Source organism: Harpia harpyja, chromosome 6, assembly GCF_026419915.1.
Source record: "Harpia harpyja isolate bHarHar1 chromosome 6, bHarHar1 primary haplotype, whole genome shotgun sequence".
NCBI lineage: Eukaryota > Metazoa > Chordata > Aves > Accipitriformes > Accipitridae > Harpia > Harpia harpyja.
The window spans coordinates 45,867,032-45,892,693 of NC_068945.1; the positions used below are offsets into that span (position 1 = coordinate 45,867,032).

Consider the following 25,662-nt stretch of genomic DNA (forward strand, 5'->3'; position numbering starts at 1 on the left):
GAATCTGCAACTAGTAGCTGATGGAAGCAAACTACATATATAACAATCCTATACACTGTATTCTGGCATTATAGAAGTCATGACTGACATCTCTAAATATGCACTATCAAAAGTAGATATAAACCATCTAATCAAAAAACAAAAGCACTTTTGTTGTTGTTGTTAGGAAAAATGGATAATTTATACTATCTGTAAAAGACAGATTAAGGTTTACAACCATCATAGAGGTGCCCCAAGGGATGACCCAAGGTAAATATCTGCAGCTTTGATTCAGACTACTAACTAAATGCTCTTTACAAATTGTCATGGGTCTTCCCAACAGGTGAAAAGAACACCACTGTAGTCCTTACTGTGAAAAACATGTAACCACCATATAAAATACCATTATTTGAAGATAACTTTGAACTTCAAACTTCCATTCTGACTACATTGCACTGTTTTGTGTTCACAACATTAACACAGTCTAGTAACCTTAAACTGCCACCTGGCCTGTAGAGATCATGAGCCTCCCCGTGAAGATGCACTGTAGTCTTGATTGATGGATTGAGCGTCACATCTTCAGCACTCTATATCTTGTGCTTTCATTCATCAAGGGGATGTATCTCTACTTTTGGCAGAGAGGTATGATGAAAATTTAGTCTCCATTCATACAGATCAACTCAGATCTATCTATACATATCTATTCAGAAAAATACTAAATGACAACAACAACACGTTTCAGTGAGGTCCTGGAAGGAAGCAGACTAAACATATGCTTAAATATGTACTGTCCTTCCATATTGCAAGGTGCTTAACAGATAAAGTGCTGTGTAAAGTGGTCATGCTACTCTTCTCCATTTTCTGTGCATTTTTGTCAGGTCTGTAAACTATGTGTTTGAGACAATCCCCTGCCTGATCTTTTGTTCATGATCAACACCATTTCAAACAGTGTTTGAATCTAGAAAACAGAAAACCAGTATGTTCTCTGACAACCCCAAATGTCACCAAAGTATTAGTAAGAAAAAGTATTTGAAATAATAAAATCTAAATCTCATTATTCCACTACCCTGAGAATGGGGGCAAACTGCCAGTGATAATGGCTATGCACATTTATTTTTTCCTTCATAACAGGAAGATATAAAAATTCAGACTAGCTGAACTAGATTAGAAACTTGATCTAACTTTATGATATTTAAAAAGTCTAGCACTCTTCCTGATTAGACTCTCAGACTGAATCATCAGTCTCTGGGACTGTGAAATATGGCATTTATAGTAATGTGGAGCCACATCATTGTGGTGACAAAAAGCATTTTAAGTGACTCACCACATGTCAGTGGAAAAGAAAAGAAACAAAACCAATCCAAACCAATCCCCAGGATTATTTTTTTTTTTAAAGCCCAGTGCTATTTGCAGAAGGAATGTTTGGTGCCCAACTTGGGTAAGTATAGAGATCGAATATAGGCACTATCCATGTCATAATTGCAAGCATAACTACAGCAACTCCGATGATGTTAATGCCCAAACCAGCTTTCACCTAAAGGAGTGGGAAAAGAAAGCAGAAACATACATCAAGACACTGAAGAAAGTTTTTAAAATGCTAAAAATCCCCTTTAGGGACTTTTGCTTAAAACTCACCATGTCCATAACAGTTAAATGACCATATGAAAATACAATGGCATTGGCTGGGTTTGCTACAGGAAGCAGGAATGCAAAGGAAGTACACAAGGTAGCAGGTATCAAAATGAAAAGTGGGTTCACATGAATGGCTTCAGCCTATCATAAAATAAAAGAGAGAGAACAGCTGTCAAGGGACACATTTTCTAAATGAAATACATAAGTACAAACTTCTTATATTAACACAAGTGAACTGTGAACAGAACTGCCAGTTTAAATAGTGAGAAATAACCTTTTCTGATAACTCATTTTTAAGATTATATCTGGGAATGCTTCAGAGGAGAAAAGGTGATTCTAATACAGAATAGCTACTGAACTTTAAATTCATGCCTGATGTTTTCTAATTGTAGTTGAGTCCATAAAATAAGACTATTGCAAAGACTGTGCACACTGCACAAGCACTAAAAGCAAAAACACTGCAAGAAAGATGATAAAGTTGAATTTGTATGTAATAGATAGGAGGGATTCAATGAAGTGAGGGCTAAGGTTTCTTTGCAAGAGAGGGAAAGAGCATTAGCATGTGTCTAGGCTGGCCAAGAGGAAAATCTACAGACTAGAAGATGATCAGTACGTTCTGAAGAAGAAAGAACTGGGCATTTTGGTAAAGATGATGAGAAGAAAGGACACAATTGAGCTAAGAACTACATATAAAGCACATCTATTAGCCTCTCTTCTCTTTGGTGACAGCATGAAAGTTGCAGTGTTAACCATTTTCTCTGAAGATGTGGTCCTGAAGAAACACTAAAGAGAGCTGTCCTTTTTAAGAGCTTCGACTATTCACAAGCAGGAATAATGGCGTTGATTTTTAAGTGTTGAACTTTTACCTAATTTTACTGAATTTTCAGCATCTCTTGTAAGAAAGCTCCCAAACAAGCAAGTATCCAAAGCACAACACAGCACAGAAAAAAAAAAATGCATAAAGTATTTTATGGAGACTTTTAAAAACTGTTTCTTTGAGCAGCTATATTATTACATGGATGATAGAGCAGATTCTGATTAAAAACAAGCTGTGTTATACTCACCAGAGGAGATAGTATGGGCAAAAATATCGTAATCGTAGCTGGATTGCTGGCTACTTCTGTTACTGAAGTGACAATAAGGCATGATATCAGGATAACCAGCCACAAGGGTAATGATCCTAGAGGGGTCAATTTACTTGCTACCCACTCAGAAAGTTTTGAAACCTGCATAAGGAATATGACAACATGATTATGTTTTACAAACCACTGAAAAGAAAATTTAATAAATGGTACAAAACAGGAATTTACTCATCTGCTAATTGTGAAATATTTGTGTAGAAGAGAAAAAATCTGAAATATTTTCCATATTCCTACCACATATTTTTAAGCACATTCTTCTAATTCGATGGTGTCTTATAGGAACCCATGCAACTACATTCCATTTATTTATATTTGCACCTCTGAGATGTTTAAAGGAGTCATAATCAGAAAATTGTAATATGCATATATCAGGCTTCATAACCAGAGTTTCGGCCCAAATCTGCTTGATTTACTGGAGTAGCCAGCAGAGCTCCACGTGGGAGGTACTGCAGCAACATGGGACACTAACCCTAAGGCTTTGGAAACAGTGTGTCTGCACAACTCCGACCACCATCAGGTTTAAATTAAATAGCAAACAGTAGTCAACATTGTGCGTAGTCTTTAAAGACAAAACAAACTCTTTTTTTTGTAAACCTGCTTTCTGAACGTCTTGAATATTGGTCACATTTGTTGTGTTCAATATTGCTGCAGAATAACTTGCTAAAACAAGAGAATAACTATGAATTCACTGCATGTCTGAATTGCTCTTGATGTGGGTCATGCTAATTGTTCAGCATCTTCTATAAATTGCATTACCTCACAGCCGTCTGCCAGTGCAAACCCACCACCAACAAGAATAGCTATTTCCCAGGGCATGCATGACTGAAATTCCTTCCAAGTAATCAGCGGAGTGTAACCAAAAGCAGCTAGAGAAAAAAAAAAAAACAACACCAAACCTAAAACCCCCATCAACATTTAAAATCATATTGAAAAACATCTTGAAATAAGCTCTCTGAGGAAGTACTTCGGAAATATTAAAAGGCAAAATCTCATCATTATAACATGAAGAAAGTCTTTGACGTGAACAACCTGCACTTCCTGGGACAGATCCTTAGCTGGTGAAAACTGTCACAGCCTGAAGACAACAGAGATATAATGGTTTCCACCAGTGGAGCATTGGCCCCTCTTCCCTCCTTCCCTATGTGGAAGATACCTATGGGATATCAATGAGTTTAATTTACTCCATAAAACTGCGCTATTCAGACAGATTGCTGAGCAAATGCTGTTTCACTTAGATTCATTGAGGTTCTGATCTTGCATTCTCTGTGAACCCTCAGAATGCATGGATTTCAGCAGCAGAATTGAATACATAAAGAGGACAAGCTGGAGGTGTACTTTAATCAGGGTAAATTCCATTTTGAAGGGGAAAAATTAAATGAGAATGGACTCATTTAACATGTCAAATTTTATAGGGTACCTTAAATAAACAGCAACAGTTTCAAAAAATAAACCCAACCCTGCCCCGTACAGTCCTATTTAAAGCCCATTGCAGTCAATGGAAAGGTGGTTTCCACTGGCAGTGGTGGGCTGCAGGTAGCAGATTCCTGCACAGCACTAGCTCCTGCTGCTCACATTGCTTAATTGTTGGCACTGACTTCCAGGCTAGGAATGCTTTATATCCCAGTGAGATATTATCCTGTATTAAGATTGTAACATTAGTATGTAACAACATTCCTCTAACAAGCGCAGTAGGTTATATTTATGGTAGCATCTTAGATAACTTGTAGTGAAATCCACATCAAAATATACTCAACTGTTTTCTCCATTTGAAGTCCTAGACAATGTTTTTGCTGGAATAATAAAGAACAGCAGGCCTATCACTAAGGCAGTTGTTGAATCTGTAGCATAGCCTTTATACCTAAGGAGAAGTTAACAAGAAAAAAACACATAAATATATATAGTCAGGAGGAGGAGGAGAAAAGAGTGAGGAGGAGGATGGAGCGGCAGAGAGACTGACCACAACCCCCTATTCCCCATCCCCTGTGCTGCTTGGTGCAGTGGAAAGAGGTAGAGGAGTTAGGAATGAAGGACTGAAGTTGAGCCTGAAAAGGAAGGGGGTGGGGGAAAGGTGTTTTGGTTTTTGTCTGTGTTTCTCGCCATCCAATTCTATTCTTAATTGGCAATTAAATTAATTTTCCCCAAACCAAGTCTGTTTTGCTTGTGATGGTACTGTTAAGGGATCTCCATGTCTTTATCTTGACCCACAAGCTTTTGGATCTTATTTTCTCCCCTGTCCTGTTGAGGAGGGGGAGTGAGAGAGCGGCTGGGTGGGCATCTGGCAGCCAGCCAAAGGTCAATTCACCAAATCTGTAGAAATATTAGGTGCAAGTCCTCTAAATTCATAAATAAGCATCTTGAGTAAGCATGTGTTATTTGTCACACAGAGATAAGCTGGGGGAGGGGAATGTTTCAGAATCGCTGATGCTTAAACAACTAATTTTCACAGTTCAATGATAAATTTAATGACTTTAATATGCTCTGTAACACATTCAGTCCAACAGATCTTAAGAGCGCTGTGCATACCTACAAAGGATGATGCTTTTGTAGCTAAAAGAAGGCAGCAGAGCTTTATTGTCATCCTCCTATGGCTGTCACTACTAGGGTCATAGACACAAGGGCCGTGTTTATTTTCATCATTTCCACTGCCTGAGAACTGCTTGCACTAGTGTTTCTTAAACTGATCCAATTTCCTTCTAACTTGTACAGAGTAGCCCCAAGATCAAGTAAAGTGAAAAGCTGAGCTCTAAGACCATTTTAACATATCCATCTGATTCTGTTACGCATTGTTAGGTGGTGACATATCCCAGTCTGTCTTATTTCAGTCAAGATGGTCATTCAGATGAATAAGAATTTTGCTGAAGAAAGTTAAACCCAACATTTTCTTAAGCTCCGTTATTAATTTTTTTCTATTTTCTGTAAGTTCTTCTGTGAGTTTTCCTGAACCAATATACCAATATATTTGTCCTCTCAGCCTCATACCATATGCTTTTCTGCATATGCAGCTACAGTAGGTCCAAACATAACTTCCCAGCAGATCTTCCCAGCAGCTTACAGTTTTATACTAAACCAGGGCTTTTCACTGAAAGGGAAAAATCAGCTCCCAGTTATATATTACAAATGTGTAATCTGGTAGATCCCTTTGCTTTAACAACAGTGTTAGGTGAGATTCAAAAGACCTTAATATGCATAGCGCACTGACACCACAACCAGCACAGTTTCAGCTAACACTGTCACAAAAGGAAGCTGCCAGAGAACTTGAAGTGGTTCTCTCATATATTCTGTCTCCTGCTTCCTATGGTCTGCTAGCACAGAAAACACTTTAAAAAAAAAAAAAGTTATTATTTTCTTATGGTGTCTCAAGGCAGAGGGTTCTGCCTATATATCACCTTTAGCCTAGGACCAGATGCACTGGTTCTAAAGAGCAGAAAATCTCTTCCTCTAGGATCCTATCCTGCACTCTCTTAAGACTTGCTAGGAGTTTTGAAGGAAGGCAAGATTTAAATACAGAAACAAGTCATGCTGCCACTTTCTTCTAGGCAGCTGCTTCTTCACAGAATGGGTGAGATTGGAGGGGAACTCTGGCGGTCATCGGGTCCAAACCCCCCTGCTCAAGCAGAGTCACCCAGAGCCAGTTACCCAGGACTGTGTGTGTCCAGACAGCTTTTGACTGTCTCCAAGAATGGAGACTCCACAACCTCTCTGGACAACCTGAGCCAGTGCTTGGTCACCCTCAGAGGTAAAAAGCATTTTCTGATGTTCAGAGGGAACCCCTATGTTTCAGTTTGTGCCCATCGCTTCTTGTGTTGTCATTGGGCACCACTGAGAAGAGCCTGGCTCCATCCTCTGTGCACCCTCCTGGGTATTTTTAAATACTGACAAGACGTCCCTTCTCCAGGCTAAACAGTCCCAGCTCTCTCAGCCCCTCTTCATAGGAGAGATGCTCCAGTCCCTTAATCATCTTTGTGGCCCTTTGTTGGACTCTCTCCAGTATATCCATGTCTTGTACTGGGGAGACCAGAACTGGACACAGCACTCCAGGTGTGGCTTCACCAGTGATGAGCAGAAGGAAAGGATCACCTCCCTCGACCTGTTGGCAACACTCTTCCTAACACAGCCCAGGATACCATTTGCCTTCTTTGCAGGCTCATGTTCAACTTGGTGTCCACCAGGACCCCCAGGTCCTTTTCCACCAATCTGCATTCCAACTGGGTGGCCCACAGCAAGTACTGGTGCCTGGGGTTGTTCATCCCCAGGTGCAGGACTTTGCATTTCCCCTTGTTGAACTAGGGAGGTGCAATTTTTTGCTCACAGAAACTTAGTATTCCTGATGCAAAACACCCTTCTCAGAAAACCTGCTTGGGACACACACAACATCCTACCATTAGTCATACTATTAGGAAGAGACACATAGCACAATTCCAAACAGAAGCTTTTCAATCATTATCAAATTCTGAGATAAACATTTTTCAAAGTCCATTTATCCAAGCTGTAATACAATTCCATATACAACATCTACCTGCTTATAACACTGCAAATCTGATTGTCCTATAAGGAAGCAAAAAAGCTGTTAATGATTAAGGAGATCTCACAATGACTCCAACTGAGATCATTGTAGAGAACAGAGCTGTGGGCAAAAGTACATAGTGGCCTTGTATTGGAAGTAAAGAAAGGAACAAACTAGGCAGAAAAAAGAAAGAGTACACTCAGGCAATAATCTGAGGAAGCATGAGGGAAGCCCACCTTGCATGCATCAGCTGTAATCAGCTGCAGCCCAGTGTTGAACTTTCTGTTTCTTATGAGGTTCATAAAGTCCTGGCCAAAGACCAGCTTGAAACTCCTCTAATTGAAGCTAATACCCTACAGCCTGGAATCAGGCCAGGACATGGAAGGAAACTGCTGTAGCAGAAATGATGTGTGATCCTGTGTTGTCTATGGATGGGGAGGAAACAGGCATTTTTACCCTGTGCTGCTCTCTGTAGCGTTATACAACATTTATTAAAACATCCTGCTGTCTGCCTCCAGGGGGAGGTAACGGGCTCAGGGCAGGACAGTAAAGGATTAGTCTTTAATAGATTTACAAAATTTTCTTAAGAAAAATTAAGTGGTAATGTATATTTGAAAGGCATATGATAATGCTGCTTAAAGACGAACTCGACTCAATAGTGATACAGTAGAAATGTGGATTAAAAATTGGCTGACATTTCAAAAAGTAGCCCTTAAAAAGCGGGGTGGTATCATCATTAAATACCAATATTTCTGCTGGGTTTTCCAAAAATGTTTGTATTTTAAAGGGGTATTCAGTAACTTGTGAGGATACACACAAGGTGTTGAGAAAACGAACATGGGTGGTGAGAGTGATGGGAATTTGTTTCTTGAAGCAAAACTTTGAGCATTCCATTTAGTTTGTCAAAACAAAGCTTATAATGTGATATAATTAAACCAGATACATATATCCTTAAAGCACCTATCACAGAAAAGTTTTTATTCCAGCAAGGAAAGACAAAAACAGATGGCTGGAAGCTATATTCAGACGGAAAACAAGGTGCAATTTTGTCTTGTTTAGTTTGGCAACAGAGATGATTATCCATCAGGACAGACTATCAAGGAAATCAGTAAATTCCAAAATCTGAGGAACCTGTGCTTTACCACCCTGAAATCAAGCCTGGTTGCTTTCTGGGAATTCACGTTCTAATAAAATAAACCTGTATGGGGCTTAACACACAGAACAATGTAGCTCTTCTGATCTTCAGCATGTCAGAATAAATGAACTGACGGTCCTGTCCGGTTTAAGACCCTGGGAGTGGTGTGATTCCCACCTAATAGGACCCACTCACCGGTCCAGGAGGGTCTCAAGGTTACTTATAGCTCTGACATTGTGGCTTTTCATAAGGACAAAGCTCATCTGTGCAGGTGACGGAACTTCCCTGAGGCTGGCTTGAGACTGTGGGATAAGATCCTGTGGAAAGTAAGTACTATCAGATTTCTGATAAGAATCAGATTTCTAAGGGCAGAGAATATTTCCATACAGTTGTTTCCTGTAACATAAACTTAAGGAAGTTGTGCACTTGCCAATCAGTATACTTAAATCCAAAACACCGAACAATTTTGTACGTGGAGGCATTAGGGAACAAGTGCGTGAGAGATGTAAGCCGCAGTCCATGCAGTGCTAGAACCCTCTTGGGCATCATGGTGATGAGTGCAATGTAACCATTGATGGAACCACAGCTCCTGGGTTTTAAGTTTTTTTTCCTGTTTCTTTGTTTTCTTCAAAGAAGATGGCTTACTACTACTCCCAGCTGTACCTGCACTGGCTCCTTGCCCCACTCATGTATCTTGGCTGAGAAGTTTTTGTTGCTCAGAAAAGTAAAAACCTAATTGCCTGGTTTTATGCCTGTTAATGCAATTAATTGATAAATGAAAGCTATCTAGAAATAGGCAAAGTCTGAATAGTAAGAAATGCTTTCTTTCCCCTTAAAGGTTTTGTTAGGGAGTAACACAAGCTTTGTTTCTCTTCAGGTTACCTCACCCAAATTATAACATGATTCAGCCTAATGTGACATGACATGTGCTTGCATTCCCTTCCAAGGAAAACATTAGAGGGCATCTACAAAGTAACATCCCCATGCGGAATCTGTAACCACACTTATTATGAGAATATTCTGCTTTTCCCTGCCAGTGAAAAAAATCCTCAGACAACGGTAACTAGACAACTTCAAATAGGAAAATGTGGATCTCTGGACTGAAATAATTCATTTGAGCCATAAGACCCGTATTTGAAAGGTTGTTTACAATGTCTGTTTTTCAGTATCAGATGTATCTTGTTAAATGGTGCTCGATGAGCACTGAATGTTAATATGAAGCAGAAAGAGAAGCAAAGCCAGCCTGATTGCTTAGCTAGCTGATTGCTTGATTAGGTCAACACTCCAAAACCCCTTCAAGAATGCAGTGTTTCAAATGAGACAATGATCATCAGATCTGCTGTTGTTGTAAGGGAAAAAAATGTTCTTTTGCAATTTTGGGGGTAATTTAAAAGTAAATAATTTAAAAACAATCTTAGGTTTTAATACACTTTTTAATGCTATTTTTGCACAAAATGATTTTGCTTTGCACTTTAAATCTTCAAAGGGCTACAATTATTCCTAGTAACATCCCCTACTGACTTTCTGGCAGAGCACGGGGGAGGGTCTGTGAATGTATGAATGGTGGGAATATATTTAAAAAGAGGAGGCATGATGGATGCATGTTCACATGTCATTTATGACAGACACACAGGAAAACAAAATGGAAAACTACCATCCAAGTCCAGCACTGGCCTTTGACCCATCCAGTTATAAATGTTAAATCCAGAAGGACCTAAACAGCACAAAGTCCTGCTCCTCCCAATCCTGCAACTACTTCCCAGTAGTCCAGAGCAAAACTCAGACATTTATCACAGAATAACAGAACTGAAATGACAGTAATTACAGCAAGAGAACAGGAGATATCACAGTATTATAAGTTCTTGAAAGAGTGACCAATTTCTTAGGGAAAAAAGTCTAGGTGATCCTGGGGAAGGGACTGCGTAACCAAGCTGCAGCAGAAGGCAAAAAAATATAATAGTTCCTGAATTGTTCCTGGCTCTTTGGTGGTTAGTTGGACTGTGACGATGAGAGAGTTATGTATGAACAGGTAGTAATTTATATCATTAATTAGAACTGTCAAAGTACAGGATGTTGACCTGCATGCATATGAGAGTGGCTGTCACTAAGGATGGTAGATCAAAAAGTTCTAACCAAAGATTTATTCTTGAAATTGCAGATTTGATGAGGAAGTAGGATACTGTAACATCAGTCATTACGCATTCTTCCTCACTGGATGAAGTCTAAAACCTAGGCATAATCCCTCTGAGGAGGCACTTTATTTTATCCTGTAATGGGTTTATCATATTTCAGATATTGCACACATACATCTATGAAATTGCTGGAGTTTACCTATTCTGTATACACTACAGAGGTGTTCATCAACTTCAGCCTGCAATATTTCTGAATTATTGAAAGTATTTTATTTTTTAAAAAGTTGAAAAGAAAAGAAGGTATGTAGTTAAGGCACAGTACAGTTCTTGTTGGTGTATCAAAAAGATTACTTACTTTGGGAAAAGTGAAGACCATCCTGGGATGAAGCCAGGCTCCCTGGTGAACCACAGCAGGGTCATTAGAATGAATAGGACAAGTGTAACAATTTCTGGGTAACTATAGCAGAAACAGAATGGGTTATACGTTTTCCAGAATTCACACTTCAATTTACTCACTCCTGCTTGCAGATTTATAGTTTGACATACCTCATTGGTCCAAGCTTCTTGTACTCCTCCTGAATCACCTGTGCTGAGGCCTCTTCTCTAGCTGTTTTCTTCTTGCCACACTTGAACATGTTTTTAAAACTGGAATGTAAATCAGCAATATTGAAAGATGAATTAACAGTGTATACAGAAAACAAAAAAAGTCCAACATTTCCAGTTACCAATAGCACTTTACAAAAGTAAAATTTTCACTTTACAATGCAGTATCTCCCATTTAATAGTCACGCACCAAACTGAGCGTATTGGAATTAATTGGCAAAGCCCAGTGGGAGACTGACAGAGGCAGTAACAGAATGTACCCTGTTATCGACTAGCTCATTTGCCCAGGAAGGATTAAGCTTTAATCATGGGAACTAATTGAAACAATCAAATACATAACCTGGCTATATAATGAAAGTCATCTATGACATTGCTTTACTTTGTTTTGTAATGAAGAAGTTTGTATCACATAGGTAGCCTGCATACTGATCAGCAGACTATTTGCTATGAGCTAGGTTTTCATTCTTGGATAAGACCCTTCTTACACAATGTTAAAAAGAACATTATCGAAACAATCAAGAAAAATGAAACAATAAATGTTCACATAAAGAGTGGTAAGCATGGGATGATTCTAAGTCTGCTTAAGAGTAGACAGGCTCAGTCTTCATCTCTTGCACCATAAGTAGCCATGTAATTGTGGAAGACAGGTGTCCCTACTGTTGTCTCTGCAGATGGTAGTAGAGATGGTAGAATTCATGGAGAACAAGGCTTTGAAGAATGAGCCCAAAAGAAGTATTTTCCTCTCTGAAATTTGAAAAGCACAAGCTCTGAAGGGAAAAAACCCCCACCATAGCACCACATATAAATTTTTGAAAAGTGGAAATTTTTTACTTCACATTTGTGAATATAGTCATCCAGTTTATAACACAGATATTGCTAAAGTATTCAAGCCAATCCCTGACTCCAGTGAAGGGCAATATCCTGACTATACATCTTCCAGTCTTAGACCAAAATGTATAAAATTTTAGTATTCTTCTGTCTTGCACACATGCACTGTTTAAGGATGATGCGTGTATATTCTAATGGAACGGGTATCATCATCTGTGATACAGACTTCTCACATTGGGCTGAGTAGTCAAGGATCCTTGTTTTAGAAAATTCTTGTCCCATCCAGAGGCTCAGCCATACTAACCAAGGACACAAAATCACCATTGCTGCATTATCTTCCTATTGAACCTGTTAAAGTTGGATGCAATATTTACTCCTAGTACAAAGCATGTCTTATATCATCAACCTTTAGTTTTATTGATTACAACATTTACTTACTCAAACCCAAGGAAAAGCCACTGGAGCCAGACCCAGGAGAGCAGCAGAATAATAACTGTTATGGGGATGGAAAGGATAAACCAGGATCCAAAATTGATGCACTGGCAAGCTGGGTAACGTCTGGATGAAAGTAAAAGTAAAAAACTTCAGCTGAGCTTTGCAAAGGAATGACGACTTGTGAGAAGTGCAGAAAGTCCTGCTGCAGGAGAGTGCTTCTGGCTGGCAGCTGACTTCAGCATGAGGTGGCCTCTGGTGGCCTCTTCCCTCACCCTCCCGTCCTATTCCTGACCATTATGACCACTGCAGGAGCTAGCCGTGCCAGTTCTTTGGGCACTGGATCAGCAACAGGACTGGGGATCCAACACCAACCTAGGTGTGTCTAACCTGAGTTCAGTAGGCAAGGAAGGGCCACTCACAGTGTTAAGGATCATTAGGAGTACAAAGAAACAGAACTTGAAGAAAAGCAGTTCTTTAGGAGGAGACTTCAGCACAAGAAAATACACTCAAATGAACCAGCTCCAATGAACTTAGAAGACAACAGTGGAGACAACACTGAGACTTATATTCTTTAAGGTTCCATAAGGGCTTCTAAACCCAAAATTATTATTACTAATTTCCAGGAAAGGCAGGAATGCTTATTTGTTAGGTGGATTGTCTCTTCAGTCACCTTGTCTCTTTGAGGCTGTCTTAATCTATTGTTTACAGACATGGGTCATTCAACCAGAGCTCTCCCTGCCATGTGCATTTAAGAAAAGGAGAAATGGGCTTTGGTTTTCTGAAAGAAATGAATTTACTGTTGAATTAGATAGTTGCCAGATAGGCAAAAAGGCCAGGTAAATGAATCCTGTTTTCCAATTTACTTTATGAGCAGAAGTTATTCTTCCTTTGAGCTCCTCCAGCTCTACTGAGAGAGCTTTTAATGTTAAAAGTGAGAAAATTCTAGTCTCCTTGAACAGCCTTCCTCCTTGATGAAAAAGTCAGATGGAAGGGAAATCACAATGTCCAGACAGAGGCTGTAATGACTGTTTCCAATTATTAGTCAATCTTTTGTATTTCAGACCTTGCTAGAAGAAAAGGAATTCTGATCGTCACATAGGTCTTTGAGGCAGTAAATGCTTATTATAAATGCTTTCTCAAGTATTGTGCAAATTTTAGGATTGATCTATATTTATATGATGCTTACATATATTGCAATTAAAGTGCCAGCAGGGACTGAACCAAAACTCCTACCTACTTCTTGAGGTAATGCTCTGAATTGCAACTGTACATAGTGAAGAGACATTGAAACTGGAACAAGAAAAAGCATTGTGCTATTATATATAATTTATTGATTACATGGTTATTTAGTTTTTATTACATGATTAGCCACATCCATTTTGGAATGTACGAATTCCAAGATAGGAAAAAACTGACATTGGCATAGCAATGACTTAGCATTTCATTACTTGCTAAAGTGTTTATGATCTTTCCTGAATTATGTGTGATAATTCTTTATGGAGCAACAAAACAAACCCTTGAAAACTTTATACTAAAGAGTCAATTCCATTATAAAATGTTAAGTTATTGTGGTCAGGTTTCACAGTAAGTTTGTGCAGGGCTGAATATATATGTAAATATTTCTAGCAATCTTAATATTAAAGTGAGGTATTCTTCATCTCCAGAGCAAATATTCCTCAGGTAGACTGGATGATCAATTTAAATGATTTAAAAAATGATCTGTTATATAGTGCTGGTTGGATTACCTGCTATTGTTGGATTATCTACTATGGGTCTTGCCTGAGGCAAGGATGGACAGGACACACTGTTTTCTAGACCTATTTCCTTTGGAAAATGAAAAACTGTGATTGATTTTAATAATCCTCATTTTACAGTGATTCAGTGCCAATAACAATAAACTCTTTCCAGGGAAATACTACAAATGCTAACAAATTTGGTTCATAGAACTAATCCAGATAAGATTATTCCTTTTATGACTTTTATAAAATTGCTTAGGTTGAAAATAATGTAATGTTGGCAAAGTTGGATTCTTCGTGTTGGAAGGTCAAAGTCAGTTACCAGAATAGGATTCAGGAAATTGAGTAACCTGTCACTGAGCCTGACTGGAGAACCAAATGTGGCATCGTACGATTTACTCTTCCTCAGGCGTAGGAGAACTCATTTTTCTCCCTGACACAGTGTTGTCCGGTAACCATTTCTCTCTCTAATCTCTCTGCAGCCTTCCCCTCACGCTGGGGTGCAGCTGCCTGTGCTCCTTAGGATCCATGGCCCTGCTCTGATATGGCCCAGCTGTGGACCTTGGCTTGCAGTGCTGAAGAAACTGCTTCATGTGGGAAAGAGCTGTGAGAAAGTCTCTACAGCAGAGCTATGCGAGATTAGATAGGTAAAACTGCAGACGTGAGATAACTGACATGGAGATCTGTGGCAGTCTGAAGGGTTCAAGAGGAAAACCACCAATACAGAAAGGGATAAAATACTAAAGGGAAAACATATGGAGTCAGAAAAAGGGGACCCAGCGTCACTGAGGATCTGTTCCAGGGAGCAGTGAGGACCAACCCATCTCAACCTTCCCAGCCAGTAAAGGCTTCCGGGTATCTTATGGGCAGTAGGGAGCAGACTAATGCTTAGCCTGCTAGCTGGTTACACAACTTCTTGGTGTGTTAGCCAATACTTTTCTTTTTTTTCTTTTTTTTTTTCCTTTTTTTCAGCTGTATATATTCTAGATGCTCTATTGTAGTGTCTCTTTGCATACAATTAAAGAATGAATAGAGTGGCCCTGAGACGAACAGTAACAAATCTGTCTTGAAAAGGAGCCCTTATGGAAGTTGATCTCACTGGCAGGGGTGCTTAGCATTGCATCAACATTTCCACTGTTTGCTTCTGCCCTGTGGAACGCAGCATAACTGCATGTCCTAAATCAACAGCAGGCTGAGGATTCCCAGCAACACAGAGGCTCCAATTTTAACACAGATATACTGGTTTCCTCTTCGTGTGACAAATGAAAAGGAGGGAAGTAGAGAACAGTAAACGCTAATTCCAACTTATTTAATACTGAAATTGGGAAGATATGAGGAACATGGAATTTTGCAGTGCCATTTTAAGTGTTTTATCACTAAGTGGAAAACCCAGGAATATGCTCTATGTACAGCTCTTTTGCTCAATTATTCTACTTCAGATGCTTATGATACATGAAGGTAGACTGAAAATGTGTCCCAGTCATGCTAACAGGTCAATTCCCACTTCACACAGGGCATAAATACACATGAGGCCTCTAAGAAGAAGGGGAGCAAGACAGTTAAAGATAAAAATATTTGCACAGTTACGTGGTAGATTCAACTTCAGTTAAGGATTAGTGGTTGTGTAAAGATTAAACAAAATCCTGGTGGGGTATAAAACTGGATTACACATGCAGTGCTCCATGTATGGCCCATGGTCCTAGCAGAGGGTGAAGACCCAGGGAGAGAACAACAATCTGCTTATGCATTCTTGAAGAGATTGTTAACAGCTAAGACAAACTGAAAACCCAGCTGCAAGCCAGTTTTCTTCATTTCCGACAACTTCAGGGAAATGAACAAGAACAGTTCTTACCCCTGGTAATCAATCTTGGATTCTTCTAGGCTTTTGAGTGTGAAGCCTGCTTGAACAAGAATTACTTACATGTCTAAAAGTTTAAGTCTGAAGGACTTATAATGCCACTGTCTGCCCTGTGTATTTTTTTGGCCTCAATAACAGGCACTCTTATAATTTCCATACTGTTTCCATTGTGCTATTCTCTTTGCACAGGCTGATTTACAGACTGTACCACTTCAGCTCTCTTTAGCAGCACGCTGAAGCTAAATTTCATCCATTCATGGAACACAGGTTGGAAGAAAATCCATCAATAACTGGTCTTTCACCATTTTGCCGTGTGCAATACAGAATAGTGGGCAGAGGGTAATAAAAGGATTGTGCTTTATTTTGTTCTATTTTGAAATTAGAGTAGGAATATTTCTGGCAATTAGTAGTTTGCAGAAGAAAAAAAAGTTCAGCAAGAACTATTGGTTTTTCAAAAGCTTTGGAATGAAATCTGCCAATTTTCTTTTCAAAGTAGTTCTACTTAGAAAAGAAAAGGAATATTAAAGAATGTTTTTAATAACCTCAAAACAAAGTGTTCCACTGAATGCAAAGTTTCAGACTGGTTTGAAATGATTTGCTTTTTCTTTGATTAATGGACCTAAATTCCTCATTTCAACAGTGCACTAAGCATAGCCTCCTGAAAGTCTCCTGATGCTGTTTGCTAATCAGACCCGAACTTAGTTCCTACTGTACTTAGAAATGAATAACAGTCCTTTAAGGTCAGATAGTGTCTGTCATATTCACGCTAAGTAATGTCATCCTCCTCAGATAAGCCCATGTTTTTCCATGCAGCTATTCAAAGAGTAAAGTGCTACTTAACCAAAGAATGGTCATCTTGTTGCATGTATTGCATGATCACTTAAAGCCTTTCCCAGTATAAGGCAAATACAACCATGCAATTTCATTTTATCTAACAAAAAATAACAAAAAGAAAGTAATAAAATCAAATAATATCAAATCAAATGCTAAGGCTTCTAATGCATTTTAGGGGAGCCATGTGAGAGCTCAAGAAAGAACAGTTAAAATTCTGGATTAAGAAGAATACAAGTAATTTAATATAGTCTCTTACGTATTGAAGTGCTCAGCAAAAATCAGATTAGTCGATGTTCCTGTGATTGTGGTCAGCCCTCCAATGGTAGCAGAATAAGCAACACATAAGCACATCACTTTGAAAATCCCACTGTATTTGTCCTCTCTGCTTTTTTTCCCTGTTTCAGCAGGTGGTAGGTTCTGCTTAGAAAGAATATACACTAATTAATATAAAAAAGGGCTCATCATCAAGCACAAAAATAGGATTCAAGAATATCCCAGAAGAACCAGACAATTTGCTGGCAATATAGCTGTATGCAGTGTGGTTTGGTTTGCTGTTACAGTGGTACTACAATTATTCATGCAAAGGAAAAGGAGAGAGTCAAATCCTGAAGTCCTTTTCCTGAGCTGTTCTTGTCTTTACACAAGAACTTCCTTTATAAATACCTGATATACAGAGTTTGGTGAGGTTGGTTTAACTTGTGTGAAATACACTGGGAGCACAAAAACACTAATGAAATAACTACATAAGCGAACTGTATCTACACATGTGTATCTACATGTGTATCTCTTATTCACATGAAACTAGCTTCATTGCTAGTTGTGCCATGTTAGGTGTCACATAAGAATGAGATGTGGGTTAAAACTAAGTTACACACATTAGCTGCATAATAAAAAGACACCTTAAGTACCTGTTCCTTTTCTTTTTCATTTTCCTTTTCAATGGTGCACACAGTACTACCCACATTGTTGTCATATCTGGAAAAACAAAGGCACATATTGCAATAAACAGATATTCTATTCAGGTGAATTCTTAGAACAGCATTTAGTAAATGAATAACTATTACCCATTAAGTTTTTTTTCTTTCTCTTTCCAGTCACTGCTTTCACATGCTCCTATATTTTCTGTAAGACATTGATGCAAAGACAGATAAGTACTTAAGGGAGCAAAACTGGAAAGGCTCCATCAGCATGACCCATTCCATGCAATCACTTCACATCATCCCATCAATACATTTACAAGTGCCAATCGTAAAAACAGCTGAGTTGTGCCCTACTCCTTCATGACTCCTATTCCCTAGACTCTGAATCTTCTAATGAGGAGAAATCTTTCTCATTTACAATCCAACTGTGTGCAGAACCCGTTTAGATTCATTTGTTCTCCCAACATTACGCTCAGCTTAAAGAGCTATTTTCTCTTGCTAACATTTAACCCTCAGTGTATTTATAGCCTGTAGTCATACTTCTTTTCAGACATTTTACTAGGCTGAACAAGCCAGCCTCTTCTTCTCTTCTCTTCTTCTGTCCTCTCATACAGCTGCCATATTCTGCACCCATTCAGTTTTAATTAATCTTTGTGAACATGAGAGACCTCACACACAGTAATCCAAGAGAAGTCTCACAATGAATCATGTAATGATGCTAGTGCTTCCCTAGCCATTCAACTTCACTTTATGTGGTGCTTACTCTGCTGCAGAGTGAGGGCAGGCAAAGACAAAAACTGCACTGCATGCCTACCGTCCAGCTCCAGTGCCGGGTTGATGGAGCCGTTAGAGCAAGACATCTCCAGTGCATCAGCTTCTGCTTCAGCTCTGATGATCTGCTGAGCTACAGCCTCTACAATTGGCATCACCATGGCAGCAGCAGAGGTGTTGCTGAGCCACATTGACAAGAAAGCACAGCTAACCATGAAACCCAGCGTGAGCCTGGAACGGGAGAGAAGAGTCTGTGGCTGCTACAGCAACACCTCCTATCACCGCTCTATTTAATATAAATGGAAAGCTTTTTCAACAGAAAGCTTGAATGTAGGAAACACTGAAAATTTAAAGCGTGTAACTGACCTCTGAGGAAGTTTATGAATTAAAATTATCTTGATCAAACACACTGAAATTATTGTATTTTAGAGTTAAAGGATCAAATATATAAAATGAAACAGAAGCAATAATGTTTATTTACAGAATCATACCGTGTTTGAATCACCTTTGAAGAAAGAGCACCATGCATGTCACAAGTTCAAATGGCTATACTGCTAATGCTATTAATCTCATATTGTACAAGCTAGGTCAAAACCCTGGACTTATCACTTAAGGCTGTAAGTAAGTCCTCTAGATACCAGTTCAGGCATTATAGGAAGAAATATTAACAATTCAGTAAGTGGTACTTAAGTCAGTTCTTAATTGGAGCTCCATGACAGGTGTAGGGATTATTTGTTCTTCAATAAACATCATATTTGATATTAAATGGGAAAGTGATGGTCATTACAATGTCTTAGTCTGGTCTTGGCACAACTTATGCTAAGTTTACTACAAACAGGAATTGCATCTGTGCAATTCCTGATTGCACTGATGCAATGCACTGAATTGCATCAGTGACTGTAGTCACACTAGTTGTACACTAAAACAATCAAATATTTCATGACATATCTGGTGAAGTTGGACAGTAAACATAGACTACAGGCCACATTGCCATTTTTAATGCATCTCTTGGAGTTGTAAATGAGACTGGTCCTCTTGACAGCCTGCCCAACGTGTTGGCAGTGTCATTAAACACCTGCCATGCACAACCACAGCGAGAGAACCACTGTGAGTGGAGGGACTACGGTGTTGCAGCATTGTCTGAGAAATCATTTGTGTGATTTGTAAAGCTCTTTTTGCCTAGCCTTGATCAAAATCTTCACAAAAACTGTAAGGATTACTCAGCACATGAAGACAGGATTTTATAAAAAAATAATGTAAGCAATATTTTATGACATAAAATACCATTCAAAGTACCTCTCATAGCCTTTCATTTCAGCTGGTACCAACAACATTTCAAACATGATTTTTTTCTCAGTAGGGGCACCTTGTCTTTTGTCTGTGCACTTTTAATTGCATAATGATGAAATGATCTGCAGACCTGCAAGTGGTGGACCTGATTCAACAGAAATTGTCATCAGTAGCATAAAACCCATTAACTTTACGCAGTTTTTGATTAGGTCCTCAGATGGAAGTTGGGGAAGAATTGTGTTTCCAGGAGAAATTTTTATGCAGAAAATACTGGTCAGGCTAAGCATGCTGAATATGAATGTTCACATTGTAGAGAAATATAATTTTAGTACAGTTTGCAAGAAGATTTAAGCCCAAAGGAAATTAAGACATTCACTAAGGTGTTTCAAAACTGCTCATCATAAATTTCCAGCGTTTGATGGACTGATGGTCAGGTGACCATTTAGTACAGTGTAACGTACTCTAATGAGTGACTCTAAAATAGATTAAAAAATTATAAAATATATCCTAACCTGTTCAGCCCCAGTTTTTCTGCATTATTCTCCCTGTGGTGGTGTTAAAAAATATTCTGCATGGAACCTTGGATGAAAACTTCATTTACATTCAACTGTAAAGTCACTCTTTGCTATGTAATGCACAATCAATGTTTTATTACTCATTCTAGTCCTTGCAGGTTGTACAGACAAATTCACCTTTCCCTGCTAGTCTGCAGACCAGACCTTATAGCTCAAATGATGGGAGTCCTTTGGGGACTCATAGAAACAGAATCATTTAGGCTGGAAAAGACCCTTAAGATCATCGAGTCCAACCATTAACCTAACACTGCCAAGCCCACCGCTAAACCATGTCCCTAAGCGCCACATCTACACGTCTTTTAAATACCTCCAGGGATGGTGGCTCAACCACTTCCCTGGGCAGCCTGTTCCAATGCTTGACAACCCTTGAAGACAACACTTGAAGAAATTTTTCCTAATATCCGATCTAAACTTCCCCTGGTGCAACTTGAGGCCATTTCCTCTTGTCCTATCACTCATTACTTGGGACAAGAGACCAACCCCCACCTCACTACAACCCCCTTTCAGGTAGTTGTAGAGAGCGATAAGGTCTCCCCTCAGCCTCCTTTTCTCCAGGCTAAACAGCCCCAGTTCCCTCAGCCGCTCCTCATAGGACTTGCTCTCTACACCCTTCGCTAACTTGGTTGCCCTTCTCTGGACACACTCCAGCACTCCAATGTCTTTCCTGTAGTGAGGGGCCCCAAACTGAACACAGTATTTGAGGTGCGGCCGCACCAGTGCTGAGTACAGGGGAACAACCACCTCCCTGCTCCTGCTGGCCACACTATTGCTGATACAGGCCAGTTTCTCGAGAAGAATGCAGAGGACTCCTGCTATTCTACTTCCACTGCTGCATCCTCCATGCCCTCTAATGCAGAAACCTCCTACAATGATATCTCTGCCTTGGGCTGGATGGGGCTCCAGTGGGCCCAGGCTGGCTGGGGACTCCTGCTAGCGGAGGCGGAGGCCTATGCACAGAGAAGAGCATGCATCACTTCGTAGCGGGCATAGCTAATGAGCAGCAGGCGTTGGGACGTGGGAAGATCCTCTCCCTCACAGATCGTCTTATCAAAATCTTATCATCCTTTTGGCATGTTCAGGAAACGTGATAGAGCTGAGATGATAGTTATGAGGGATACTGGTTCCTCAGGGTTACAAAGCTATCTGTGGAGTGGCCCTAAGTATCCTCAGCAGCTGGCTGTGGGTTTCTGTGTCCACAGCAAGTTCCCCAGCAGTGTTCAGCTTAGCACAGCACGCCATTCACTTGTGTTCTCCCTTTCAAGATTTCAGCCAAAGGGTGAAGATTTAGCAGTGCCCAAAAAAAGAGAAGTTGAAATAACCAAAACTGCATAGCTCAAGAATGTAGCTAAAGATAATGGGAGGCAGTTGAACAAGAATGTAAAGAGCACTTTGTCAAAAAAGAAAGCTACCAGCTATCAAAAGATGCAGGAAAAATCAAACTACATGTGCTATTTAAAATTAGGACAGACAAATCACTGAGGAATAGAACTAATCAGCATTTCCATGAGGTATTATTAGTTAGATCACCTAAGAGGCATCTTGGTTTTTAGACCTGCAGTTTCTATTTTTCTGACTTTTTACTCTCTGTCACTGTCTGCTTCCTGACAAGGAGTCATAAGCATCATGTATTCTGGGAAGCCAGATTTGCTCTACAGATCTTATCTGTAGCCTTACTGGTGTGCTGACAGATGAATCTGTGGCCTAAAGCTTTTCCCCAAGCTTGTAAAGGAAGCAAAGAAGAGTTTTCACTTCATAAGATGTATGCTGATAGTAAGTAGAGAGAGTGTGACTTCATTTCCCTCACTACCTCATCCAGCTGCGGAAGTTCCTATTCCTTTGATATATTCTTCATAGATAGACAAAGAAAAAAACATAAATAAAGACATTGTGCTTGATGTGTTTTTCCTTCCCCACCACATCTCTAGTTTTATGACTTTTTTCCTCACTGTGTATTTGAACTCTTCTTGTATTTTTGGGAAGTGTCCAGAATTTTGCAAACAGTATTGAAATACAAATTAATAATAAGCATAGCACAGATTTTCAGTTGTAGGCATTAGATATGTAATGTACTAACCATCATTAAAAAACAGGAGCCTTACATTATTCACAAAGTCATCAGATTTTTTGTTCAGAAGGATTCTTATTATGAACAGAATGACTGCAGGGAACTTTCAATTAGGATTTCAGCAAAATAATAAAGTGTCACCTACAAATCCATCATATCATTTCAAATATCTACTTTGTTTCAGTAGAAAACAAAGGCTGGATTTGTACTACAGAAAAAGCAGTAGGTAATCATTTCTGGAATACCTAGCTTTCCACAAGTATTATTGTTCTTCAAGATGTTGTTTAGCACATACCATGCAGGGTTGACACCCACCAACATCACCATTCTTAAAGCCACTCTTTTGTGGAAATTCCATTTTTCTATTGACGTTGCCAAACAAATTACTCCAATCAGCAGCAGATGAAAGTCTTTAAAATAAGCAGATGCTACCTGAAATAACAACAAAAAATACTATGTTAACTAAATGGTGACTTTCTACTAGTATTTGGTATTATCGATTTAATGAAAAAAAAAATCAGTAAGGGTATATATTGAAATAAATATCGAGAAATGTTTTCAGCTTAAATTTAGACTATTAATTTCGTTGACACTGTTAATTTTGTTTAACCAAATGATGCAAGAGTAACTGCAGTAAAGTGCATAGTGTTAAAACAAAATGAAAAATAAGGCTTATGATATGAACAACCTAAGATCACCAGTCACATCTCTCAAACTAAATCACCAATGAAATGCTGGTTTTATTAATCTGGACATCTATCCAACAGATAAAAGAACAACTTTAAACATAGACTTAGAGTATGAACATCTGTGGTGTTCTCTTTTTGACATGAAGATATATACTCAGCATTTTGCACACGGGGTCTTTAGTTTGTCATCTTGCTTCTGTAACATTAAGGATATTTTATATCTCTTTAACATTTTCCCATCAACTGGCATCTAAGCACTGAATCACAATCTAGGAAAAAAATATTAAAGAAATATGAACACATCCTGAGGACAAAGCATGTAAGCAAGTCTTGAGGCAGACCTACTGTGACTGGCACTCAGCAAATCCATGGATTAGCCTATCAGGTTTCAACATTATGTGGTTCATTCTTTGGAGATTTTATAATTGAAATCCATAATATGATAGAGAGGAAAAAAAGGGTTACCTGCTTGGATTCCATTATACCAAACAATGGGAACATAAAGGCAGGGAGCAAAGCTGAAACAGCCAGTGGCAGAGCTTCTGTAAGCCAAAAGATGGCAACTACAAACAACGTGTATGCACATTCTGCTTCCTAGAATACAAAAGGCACCAACAAAAATATGAGTGGATCATCCAGGATAAAAGTCACAAATGCAAAAAGTCCAGCTATGGCAGTAGAGAGATTCCCCCCAACTGGAACAAGTATAAGTCAAGGGACCTGAATTTAGGGTACTTATTGCCTGCTAAGATAAGAAACATAGTCTGTAAAACAGTTTTAAAGAATATTTTCTAAGAGATAGTAAAATTACTTAAATTTTATTACTTATGAAAGGTGAAAAAAAGTCAGCTGCCTTTTCCTTCAAGCACATTTAATCATATAGGTCATTCTGGAGCATTCTTAGACCATGAATTAATGTAAATCACAAACATTCTGCAGCTGCAAGCAAACCTTTAAACCTCTAGGAGTACTCTCAGTCAATAATAGGTCAAATTTTGTCTCTCCTGTAATCAATGAAGTTTGTCATCAGCATCAATAAGGCAAGGATATAATCTAATATAAAAAGCATTGTGCAAGAAACACAATTGTTTTTAAGACTTGTGATTTTAGTGAGTGTCTTTTATTTAAACTCATGGAAAACAGGATTTTTTTTCAGGAGAATTTACTTCAATGCTGCCTGTAAAATGAAGCCACAGCCAAATATAATGAGATGAAGCAAGCCTAGTTTCTTCTAGAATCCTAGAAACCTCTTTTGTGTTGTTTTGGTTTATACTTCTGCTCTTGAGGAAAATTGTTTAGATCTTTTAATGCCACTGGTTAGGGCATGAAACTACTCAACAGCAGCAGAGATGGTTTGTTTTGGGAAAGGAATAGCTTAATGAAATGGCTCTTGGAACCTCTGACTGGAAAACAATGTTAAATGCAAGTCAGTCAGCTATGGCTAGCATTTATTTTTGGGGGGAAGCTTGTGTTATGTATGAAACAATCTGATAGTGTTAATTCATTTATCACCTAGAAAAAGTTCATCTCACTTAAGTCCTACCACATTAAGAATTTCTCAAGAATTTCCCCTCAGAAAGGAAAGTGAAATATTGAAACTGCGATGTGAGACAGTGTGAAGTATGTTGCCCTGTAACCACTATCCATCTGTGATGCAAGGACTTCCGAACTGGAATTTCATGTATTGTTACGCATGATCCATATAATGCATGTGTGACAATACATCACAGGAGAATTCTATTTCATTCTGCTGACATCAGAGCTATCCCAAATAGAATCACTAATAACGTTTTTAGATAGCTGTTTCATCAGCCTGGAGTTGTCACTAGAGTTATTGAATGCCAGAAGAATTTATTTCAAGTAAAATAAAACTAAGCTGTCCTGCCATAACCTTTGCTCTATTTAAGAACCAGAGGGAATTTCTCAGATCATTGATTCCAGTCATTTGCTATCAGACAACACAATATATGATGAACTTAACAAAATCCATCATCAAATAAAAAGGTAATTGCAGTTGTCTTCCTGACAATTCATCTCCATTGTCAATCATACAGAGCTGTTTAAAAGTGGTCAAAATGTAATAGTAAGGACAGGATTTTCAAAGTAGTCTAGATGATGTTAAATGAGAAAAACATTTCCTGAAGAAGAAAACAAATATATAATTCAGAACTTCATGCAACCAGCACAGAATCTTACATTAAAGCTGTTGTCTTCTCTAGACTTCTATGCAAATACTCTGAGTTGACCAAAAAAAAAAAAAAAAAAAAAGGAAAATCCACAATGCAAACATCATGAAGTCATTCAAGGTCCCTTCTAACCCAAACCATTCTATGATTCTGAAAAGATCTGGGAGTCTCAGCCTTGACATACAGGTGCAAAATAATTACTTCTCAAAGCAGGTCACTTACTTTGGTTTTGATGATAAGTGGAAGTGGAATTAAAAGCAGTGGGGTGAGGACAATGAGCAGGAACCTTCGGTAAACCAGGAGGTAGCTAAGAATCTTCATGGTTGATGGCTGGTAGATGAACTTCCC

At 38.8% G+C, this 25,662-nt stretch overlaps 2 protein-coding genes across 3 annotated transcripts in view; both read right to left on the bottom strand.

The window, feature by feature from the left end:
* The window catches only part of AASS (aminoadipate-semialdehyde synthase), a 512,915-nt gene extending 492,036 nt beyond the window's left edge, over positions 1–20,879 (bottom strand). The window contains exon 1 of the mRNA XM_052790491.1: positions 20,861–20,879. The gene's annotated coding sequence lies outside the window, so the exon portion shown is untranslated. The remainder of the gene's footprint in view (positions 1–20,860) is intronic.
* On the bottom strand, positions 1,272–25,662 carry SLC13A1 (solute carrier family 13 member 1). 2 transcript variants are annotated; one of them, XM_052790495.1, is made up of 15 exons: positions 25,537–25,662; positions 23,594–23,722; positions 22,735–22,871; positions 18,553–18,740; positions 17,883–17,940; positions 17,727–17,793; positions 17,075–17,235; positions 12,394–12,513; positions 11,071–11,169; positions 10,880–10,981; positions 4,508–4,611; positions 3,510–3,619; positions 2,676–2,837; positions 1,615–1,752; positions 1,272–1,513 (listed from the first exon to the last, which is right to left on the bottom strand). In XM_052790495.1, exons 1-15 carry the CDS (start codon positions 25,633–25,635, stop codon positions 1,370–1,372), a joined length of 1,818 nt encoding a protein of 605 aa, XP_052646455.1. In that variant the 5' UTR covers positions 25,636–25,662; the 3' UTR covers positions 1,272–1,369. The 2 variants fall into 2 exon arrangements, with proteins under 2 accessions (XP_052646455.1, XP_052646454.1); XM_052790494.1 differs by having other exon boundaries at positions 17,075–17,238; positions 25,537–25,635.

Coding starts and splice junctions, on each gene's coding strand:
- SLC13A1 (XM_052790494.1), bottom strand. CDS start 25,635: ATGAAGATTCTTAGCTACCTCCTGGTTTACCGAAGGTTCCTGCTCATT. Junction 3,620..4,507: donor GACTTCAAATGGAGAAAACA/GTTGAGTATATT, acceptor TTTTTTCTCTAG/CTGCTTTTGGTTACACTCCG. Junction 1,514..1,614: donor ATTTAACTGTTATGGACATG/GTGAGTTTTAAG, acceptor CCACTCCTTTAG/GTGAAAGCTGGTTTGGGCAT.